The 9,730-nt window shown below is 37.8% G+C and overlaps 1 protein-coding gene and 1 non-coding gene across 2 annotated transcripts; both read left to right on the top strand.

Moving 5' to 3' along the window:
• Positions 1-214: 214 nt before the first annotated feature.
• hhipl1 (HHIP-like 1) lies at positions 215-5,517 on the top strand. The gene is made up of 9 exons (XM_026286091.1): positions 215-769; positions 1,447-2,093; positions 2,174-2,317; positions 2,420-2,748; positions 2,858-2,984; positions 3,213-3,358; positions 3,516-3,597; positions 4,315-4,397; positions 4,671-5,517. The coding sequence occupies exons 1-9, from the start codon at positions 479-481 to the stop codon at positions 5,222-5,224; spliced, it is 2,403 nt and encodes an 800-aa protein (XP_026141876.1). The 5' UTR covers positions 215-478; the 3' UTR covers positions 5,225-5,517.
• Positions 5,518-6,308: 791 nt separating this feature from the next.
• Positions 6,309-6,381, top strand: trnat-ugu (transfer RNA threonine (anticodon UGU)). Its single transcript has one exon. It is a non-coding gene; the product is annotated as a tRNA-Thr (tRNA).
• The last annotated feature ends 3,349 nt before the right edge of the window (positions 6,382-9,730 follow it).

Raw genomic sequence — 9,730 nt, 5'->3', positions numbered from 1 at the left:
TTTCACTCCAGCAAGAACACATTTTAAACATATTTCAAGATTACTTAAATATTAAGTATGAGCTAAATGTGTGTTTAACGGGTTAAACTAAATATTAAACAGTTTTTTTATATATATATCGTTTCTATGGTAAACTCCAGCATAACACACGTAGACATGGCAGACATGAGTTACAGTCGGAGAATTGCGGTTTGGACCTGTGTGTGTCTCACATCTGCTCAGGATGTCAGACACGTCTCGTAACTCAAACATGGAGGAGTTGGTTTAGTATGACACAGGTCCAACAGATCTGCGATTAGAGTTTAGTCGCTACACAGTAAATAAGACGTGAACTTGTTTGGAAATGGTTGATGATTAAAATCAGAGCAAAGTGCACGATTAGACTACACAAGTCAGTGAGGACACACGCTGAGTATCCTCGCCATTGCACAACTTTAACTTCCATGTATCAGAAGTTGGGCGCCAGGATTTGAGCGCTATGTGGTACTTTTGCGATGTTTTCGGTCGTATATGGCCATCGCCGTTTATTTTGTTTTATTTGTTGGCGTTTTGGATCGCACCTGCGTTCCTGCATCCACAGTGTTTGGATTTTAAACCTCCCTTTCAGCCTCAACAAGAACTTGAGTTCTGTCAAATGTATAAATACTTCGGCTGCTGTGACTATGCCAGAGACCAAGAACTGATGGCAAAATACTATCGGATAATGGATAACTTCGATTATTACGGGTATTCCAACTGTGCAGCGTATGTCCAGGATCTGCTCTGCCAGGTAGGCTAAGTTTGGTTAACTTTTTTGTAACAAAATTTGACATTTTTTGTTCTTCTTGTTGCTGGTAAATGTACTCGAACCACATTCGCCTCTCAACACGTACCGCATTTTGCAGCCATAAATTGTAAACGATGGTCCAACGGTCTGCCAGCCAGGCGTTTAAACACGGTTGTTTGGTGAAAGTCCAAATGACGTCATTAGTAATCACGAGGAACCGCTTTTGGCCAATATGAAAAAACTGAATCAGCAAATACTTAAAATCCATATATGCATGCACAGTCATTTAAATGAACATAATAGCGTAGATACCTGTAAAACAGAAAATACTTCATAGGCTTATAATATGCCTGTAATTAATAAAATAAAAATCTGTGGAAATCAAACACTTTTTTTCATGGTTCCTTTATAAAAAGAATGTTCAAAAATAACATAATAAAAATAATATGTTATCTTTAAATGTCTTTACTGTCGACTAATTGAATGCATCCAAAATCACAAAAAAACTTTGCAACAGTCAAAACGATCTGGCAAATGCTAGCAACCAAGGTTCACATAGGGACTTTTGAAGTAGTTAACTTGTGGTTTCTCAGAGTAGCAGACATGACTTGTCAGATCCATTGCTTGAGGCCATTGTGATTCAGTTACAATCCCTCACTTTTCCTGTTTCTCTTCTTCAGGAATGCTCTCCATACGCTGCTCACCTTTTTGATGCCGAAGACCCCAGCACACCGTTACGGACCATTCCTGGACTCTGCCCGGACTACTGCTCTCAATTCCATTCCAAGTGCAGATCCTTTCTTACTTTGTTGTCGGACGATCCACGTCTGTCGGAACTTCAGCATGATCAGCACAGACTTTGTCAGTACCTCGAGCTGGATGACCCGGATTACTGCTATCCTCATCTGCTGAGCAATGAACGGTTGACCAAAAATCTGGGCCGCACCGCAGCGGACTCTGAAGGCTGCTTGCAGCTGTGTTTGGAGGAGGTTGCCAATGGACTCAGAAATCCTCTTGCCATGGTTCACGCCAATGATGGCACACACAGGTTTTTCATTGCTGAACAAGTTGGCCTGGTCTGGGTTTACCTTCCAGATCGATCGAAGCTGGAAAAGCCATTTCTGAACATCACAAAGGCTGTGCTGACATCTCCATGGGAAGGTGACGAAAGAGGCTTTTTGGGACTCACCTTTCACCCCAACTTTAAATACAATGGGAAGCTCTATGTTTACTACTCTGTTGAGGTAGGCTTTGATGAGAGAATCCGTATCAGTGAGTTCCGTATCTCTTCTACGGATATGAACGTGGTTGACCATCGTTCAGAGAGGTGAGCAATTTTTCTTTGACCCTATGCATACATACTGAGTTTAGTGTCCAATATTCCCTTGTGTTTTCATGTATCCTCAGAATAATATTGGAGATAGATGAACCTGCTTCTAATCACAACGGTGGACAGCTTCTCTTCGCTGATGATGGATACTTATACATCTTTACTGGGGATGGCGGAATGGCTGGAGATCCATTTGGGAAATTCGGAAATGCACAGAACAAGTAATTTGTTCTCTACAACATCAACTCATCATTTCAGTTTAGTACAAGAAAGACAGATTTTCTATAATAATTTTCCATCTCTTATCTATATGTTTCCGCTAGATCTGCCCTTCTGGGAAAGGTTCTGCGCATTGATGTAGATGACAACGAAAAGGGGCCACTGTATAGAATCCCACCAGACAATCCTTTTGTGCATGAACCCAATGCTCGTCCAGAGGTGTTTGCCTACGGGGTGAGGAACATGTGGAGGTGCTCGGTAGACAGAGGAGATCCGAACACCAAGGAAGGAAAAGGACGAATCTTCTGTGGGGATGTGGGCCAGAATAAGTATGAGGAAGTAGACATTGTGGAGAAGGGCCAGAATTATGGCTGGAGAGCAAAAGAGGGCTTTTCTTGTTATGACAAAAAACTCTGTGCCAACAGCTCCTTAGGTGGGAATATAGATGCTCCCAATGTCAGGCTTTTTTAAATTTCTTGATGCTTGAAAAAGTATTTTTGAACCCATTAATTGTTTTACATTATGAACTCATTTACTTCTAGATGATGTTCTTCCGATTTACGCATATCCACACAAAATGGGTAAATCTGTCACAGGTGGATATGTTTACAGAGGTTGTGAAAATCCTAATTTAAATGGCATGTACATATTTGGAGACTTCATGAGTGGGTAAGTAGTGAAATGTATGTATGTTATGAAGACATGATCAAATGATCAAACATTATGATCAAAATTTCAGCTTTGCCAGGGATAAGCTACATTTAAAAAAAAAGAAAACATTGTAATAATATTTCAACTATATTAATGAACATTAGTGTATGTGCTGTTATGATACTAGTTAAGGTGATAAGGTAATTTTTAAAAATAACTAACATGTGCTCTATGTATTTTTCACAGACGCCTGATGAGTTTAAAGGAAAACAGAAACACACACAATTGGGAATACAGTGAGGTTTGCATGGGTGTGGGTCTGACTTGTTCATTTCCAGGGCTCATTAACAATTACTATCCATACATCATATCGTTTGCAGAGGATGAAGCAGGTATGTACCCAGAAAGGCTATATATGTTCCCTTTCAATGCATTATATGCTGCAAAAAAATATACTAGGGCCTCCTAGTGAATAAAAAACCTTTTTAGAAATTTATAGTCATTTGATCAATATTTAATGTGACTCAACTTGTTTTTTCCTGTGACCAGGTGAACTCTATTTTATGTCCACCGAAATACCAAGTGCAACATCTCCAACAGGTGTTGTGTACAAGATTGCCGATCCTTCAAGGTATTTATTTTTTATGATTCACAAGGTAGTCTCATGGTGTGCAAAGATCAGCTTGTGTTGCCTCTTAACAGACTTTACTCTCAAAAGATGAAAAGGCTGTGTTGGCAGCAATACGTGCAGCTGTAATCTATCTCTCACTCTCTGACGTAGAGAAAATCAAACCTGGCCAAGTACTGAACTTATTTTGACTTGTTCCTCCATTACTTAGAAAGAAAAAAAAAAAGAGAAGAAAAGAAAAATTCTGGGTAACAGTGAAACACTTACAAATGAAGCGAAAGGGGCCAATCTGTAAATGTTAAAACATTAATTGTTTTAAAAGTATAGCCACAAGACATAAAATATGTGCATATTAACATGATTTAAGTCTGAGAATTTACTTTAGATTTCTTGAAAAATGTAACTTTTCTGTTCTGCTCCACATTTACAGCTACAATGTGACAACGTAACACCTAAAACAACAGTAAAAATGTCAAGAAGTACTTTAAAGCTCAAATAAAACAAAGTTTTAACAGAATAAGTGCGTTTATAAAATTCTAAGCTTAACAACTGTTTATAAATCCTCCAAAAATTGGCCCCCATTTACTACATTTGTACATCTGACAACAAAAAAGTTGAAATAAATTCTGTGCTAAACAACATTTATTAGGCCACAAATGATGTCAACTGAACCCAGAATATTAATTTAAAGAAATGAAATCTCTCCCTGCTTTATTACAGACGTGCACCCCCAGGAAAATGTCATCATGAGCCTCTTTCAGTTCGTGTTAGGAGCAATCTTATACCATTCGAGCCAAAGGAAAGTAAGTTGGTTGCCTTTTAAAGAGATGTAGAAAATGTGTACATCTAAAACATGTTTTTGTCATGAAGATATGCTCAAAATACAGTATTTCATGTTATGCCAAACATGAAGTAGAATGCCACGGAATGATGTATTTTTTAGGCCCAGTCAGAAGTTAACATCACCTTAAGATGATGGAACCCGAAGCAATGGCAGCTCTTTTCCGGGTTTTAAGATGCATTCCTGCTGCACTCTATGACAATGTGATTGATTTTAAAAATCCCTTTTCTCACAGCCCTAATAGGAGTCCATGTTCCAACAAAGCATCCCAGACTCTCAAATCCAGAGGAACCTCCTGACACTGGCTCAAAAGACTGGCTTCAAGAACTGCTGGACATCTTTAGAGAGCAGGACGAGCAGATCACCCCCACACCATTCACCCCAACTACACCCAAGCCCATCAGGACATCCAGGCAGAGGAAGGGTAGACGCAGGAAGAGCAAGCACAAGAACGGAGCAGTGAGATTGGTCGGGGATGAAGAGGGGCGGGGGGATCGGGGAAGGGTAGAAGTATACGCTAATGGGGAATGGGGGACTGTTTGTGATGATCTCTGGAACACCAAGAATGCCATAGTGGTTTGCCGCCAGCTGGGGTTCCACCATGCACTAAAGGCTGCCAAGCATGCTGAGTTCGGAGAGGGGACGAACCTGAAGATTATTCTGGATGATGTGCAGTGTGAGGGGACCGAGGAAACTCTCCTGGACTGTCAGCATGCTGGGATTGGTACACACAACTGCGCTCACTACGAAGACGCAGGAGTGATATGTGGAAAATCAGGCCTGGAGTGAAAAGTTCTGAAACTAGCTTTTTGTTATTAGTTGTAGCACATAGGTCTACCTCAACTTTACCAACTGCAATACAGAAGACATATGGACTATAATAAAATGTGATATTTGAGTTTAATTTTTATCATAACAAAGCATTCATGTTCATGGTTTTATGCTCAAATTCATAGACCTATGTGGATGTTTCATTTAATCTGAATCAATGAAGTTGTGTTATCCAATGAGTTACGTAATTGCATAACTTTTGTAACAGTTAATTTACCATCCTCCACTCACAAATAAATGTGAAATTATGACGTTTTTGTGATTTATTTTACAACAACACAAAACATAAGAAAAACATCGCACTTCCAACTTAAAGGATATAGTTCTCCCAAAAAAGAAAATAGTTGCCATTAAAAAAAAAAAAAAAAAAATATGTAAATGTCTACTGTCAACTGTTTGGTTATCCACATTCTTCGAAATAACTTCTTTTGTGTTTAGCAGAAGAAATAAACAGGTTAGGAACAACTTGATGGTGAGTAAACTATGATAACATTTTCATTTTTGAGCAAATCTCGGATATTTGTATATTTTTAATTTTAATATATTACGCTATTATATGTTATATTACAGTATATTTTAAATACCATAGTTTTATGAATATGGTATTTATTTAATAATCTGTCAAAGTACCAATATTACCATCTTGTACAATTAACGTTACTTAAAAAAAATTCAGTGCTATGTTGTGAATAGGGCACACATAACAAGTTGCCATTCTAGTCTAGTCTATTTTGTAGATACAGCTAACAACTTTTAATATTGTTTCTAAACGATAACCTTATGTAAAGTAGCGTTAGTTGTTACATATTTTTCGTAGCAAATTCATTTGGTTGTTGAGTCGTTGAGCAAAGTAGGGGCTCGTTTGCTAAACATTTTTATCTAAATACGACATTAAAATATATAGACATATAATGAAATACAAGACAAATATATTGTAAAAATTCTACATTTCATCGTATAAATAGAAATTGTTTTTTTTTTTCGTAGTTACACTGCGTGTTTTACAGTTATTAGCCATTAGCTAGAAAGCCAATGGCAATTTGGCTCCATAGCTCAGTGGTTAGAGCACTGGTCTTGTAAACCAGGGGTCGCGAGTTCGATCCTCGCTGGGGCCTCATCTTTTATTAACTTCAGATTTTATGGCAAATATAAATTTTATATTATACTTCCTATTAACAGAATAACTCAATTTATCATATGGAAATGTGAACAAAAGTACCCATGAGTTAAATTTAAGCATAATTGTTAGCTTGAGTATAATTGTTGTTTAAAGTTTCATATCAGGGTTTTGTCTTAAAAAAAAAAAAAGAAAGAAAATAAAACTGAGTTTGCATGCTCTTAAAATCTTCATGCAAACAGGAGCTAAATAAGCTGTTATACAAATGTGGGTAGATGACATTGTTCTCATTGTAATAATGGTGTCTTTGTGTGCTGAACTCCAGCTCTCCTTTGAACAAGGTCATTGATATGCTGAGCATTCAATCACATAGGTAGTGCCAGCCTATCTCTGCCAACTTCCTTTACAAATCTGGCATCCGTCTGAAAAGTCATTTAGCTCTCTGCCTCCAGAAACACGTCATGTACAGAGCAGGTCTCAGGTTAAACAAAGAAGCAATGGAGCGGTGAATAGCATTTTAGTATATTTATTATGATTGTTATGGTTATTAAAACATGGGTGTATATGTGTAATCAAAACTAGATAGAAAGAGGGAGAAGGCTTTTTATTAAAAAGGGCTTGATCTAATGTGCTACTTCTAATTAATTAAATGTGATGTTATAGTGACACCTACCGGCATTGTAAGTGAATTAATTTAAGAAAAGACATTTATGTAGTGAGAGTGACCATGTAATGACACTAGATGGCAGTGTTGCACTACAATAATTCAAATAATTCTAATTATTTAATAATAACTTTTATTTATTAATTTAAATGGATTTTATTTCCCCCTTTTCTTTCTTCTTGATTTATGGACTATACAAACATAACTGTATATTGTTTATTGTTTGCGGTTGGACAAATGTATAATGATGACAACGTTCCTTCGATAACAATATATTTAAAACATGGGAGATTAAGAAATTACTTGCTGTTATGAATTTAATTAATATGAACAGTCTAGCAATCCAAGATTTAGACACAAAGAGATTTTTAAAATTAAATTGCCATTTTTTTAAATTAATGAAAATCCTTTACTGACAACAAAATTAACCTTAATTTAATGTAAGTACTGGTTAGTTGCTGTACGATTTAGACCTATATATATTTATATATATATATATATATATATATATATATATATATATATATATATATATATATATATATATATATATATTAACAGAATCTGCCATCAATGGTCATGGGAATTAAATATTATAACAATAGTCCACCCATATGGTGCTTCTGCTCATCCTTCCCTTTGTCAAGAAGATTTAGAGCGTGCATTAAAATAAAAATCCTGTCATCACATTCAAAAATGGTATTTATTTTCGTTATGAATCACATTGGATCAAACAGGATCTGAAGGTGAATACTTCATGACTGAAAACTGAGCCATATGCTGTGTGGAATACATTGTCCAGACGATGGCACAATGATTATTACATGTAAAATCAGCAAATGTTGAAAGGTTTGAATACTGCTCCCCTTATAAAGAATGGACGATGTGGCAGTAGGATGTAGGTTGTTTCGAGCCATTTCAAATTAGAACATCCATGTCACCCCAGCATGAACTCATTTCATATCTCACATATTAGTCAATCTGTATTCTTGCTAATTATGTTCAATTAATGGGACACTAGTAAGTGCCTTCCTCTAGCAAGCTTTAAATGGAGCGCTGAACCTGAACAAATCCCATTTCCTTAGTAGTACTCAACACTGATTACTGTCACACTTTCAAAATCCTTCCTCACTTGAATTAAAATGATAATAATTGAATTTTAAGGCCCATCCACCACAATAGCAGACTGTAGCACCAGTTTTTACTTTGAAATTAGAAAATGACTAGTTTTAGTAATATTTACACTAGTCTTGTCTATTAATAGGACGGGGGAGACTGACACAAACGGGTCAGTGAGTGGGAGTTAAGGGTCTGTGGCTGGCTCCAGACCACCAAGCGATCCTGCATACAGCTGTTTACTCACAGCTTGGGGCCTTCCTGAGGACCTGCCCCCTCCAAAGACCTGGAGCCCAACGCGGCTACTGCCCCAACACTCAATCTGGGGCTTGAACCCAGCCCCTCCCCCAAGTTAACAGCAGGTTAACATTGCATAGCTGGCAAAGAAACCGGCTGACCATAAAAATGTAATAAATTATAATCCTTGATGGGCTTAAAAGTGTTTAACCAAAATTTTACCTTAAGCACAGTGTTATTATTATTGCTCAGCCACATAGCTACTACCATGAACACCTCAGCAACCACATAGCAACTTATCCAGAACACCTTAGCAAACACTTGGATTTGGGACTACCCAGGGTTGCGTTTCCCAAAAGCATCATTAGCTATATCTAACTATGGTTGCAAGTTCCATTAGACTCTCTTGATGATGGAACTTGCAAACAATATGTGAGCTGACATTATCGAGTATGTCATTCACTTTGCAAGAACAAACCGAGGCATGCACATCATAGGTATTCAAAAGCACTCTGTGTGATGAAGCCATGATCCATTCATAAAGACTGTGGCTGTGTCTGAAATCACACCATTAAACAGGGCACATTTGAGGGGACAGCTAGTGGTAGTGCTGTCTGAAACCATAGTGGACGAAGACGTTCAATCCCATGCATCACAACAACGAGTGTTCGAACCCGCGCACTCATTTTCATTCACTCCTTCAACTGGACTATATAAGTGGACTAATGTAGGGAATAGTGAATTGGGCAATTTTAAATACAGCATGTCTCTTGCTTCATTTCCAAAGGAATCAGCTGTTTTGACCGATTTAATGAATCATGCATTAGGACAGGGACTTGCTTCCACCTACTGGCAGTTTTAGTGCCACATTTATTTATCCATGAAAGGCCTAAACCAAAGTCGCCAGCACAAAAACACACTCTGCAGAATATTGTTCAGCATGAGTAAGCTTTCTGGTTGATTGAAAAAGCCCTTTTCCCAGTTCTCAAGAGCTACTCACACTTTTTTCGAGTGGTCAGATTCATGTCTGAAGCACCATGGATCAAGGGTTGCCCTTCGGAGGCTGTAAAAGCTTGCTAAACACAGGGCTAGAACGCATCCGTAAAAGAAAATAAACAGTCATAAGGAGCCTGGAGCTCAGCAAGTGTGGCGCCATACGTGGAGAACCGGCAGCAAACATTTGGTTAACTCTCCTATTGAACAATGAAAGAACTAGCTTTACGGCCATCCGTGGCATTCGTACCATTGCATTGTCTGCACAGTCAGGTGAGCTATCTTCTGCTATTGTGCTCTGTGAATGGAAATAGCTGAGACACCCTCCCCAAGTGAG

The sequence above is a fragment of the Carassius auratus genome, chromosome 17, assembly GCF_003368295.1.
Source record: "Carassius auratus strain Wakin chromosome 17, ASM336829v1, whole genome shotgun sequence".
In the NCBI taxonomy this organism is placed as follows: domain Eukaryota; kingdom Metazoa; phylum Chordata; class Actinopteri; order Cypriniformes; family Cyprinidae; genus Carassius; species Carassius auratus.
This window is presented reverse-complemented; position numbering and strand designations above follow the sequence as displayed.

Excerpts from the sequence above, each read along its gene's own strand:
- hhipl1 (XM_026286091.1), top strand. The coding sequence starts at position 479 with ATGTGGTACTTTTGCGATGTTTTCGGTCGTATATGGCCATCGCCGTTT. Across the intron at positions 2,985-3,212 it reads TTTGGAGACTTCATGAGTGG|ACGCCTGATGAGTTTAAAGG; the intron begins GTAAGTAGTGAA and ends TATTTTTCACAG. Across the intron at positions 4,398-4,670 it reads ACCATTCGAGCCAAAGGAAA|CCCTAATAGGAGTCCATGTT; the intron begins GTAAGTTGGTTG and ends CTTTTCTCACAG.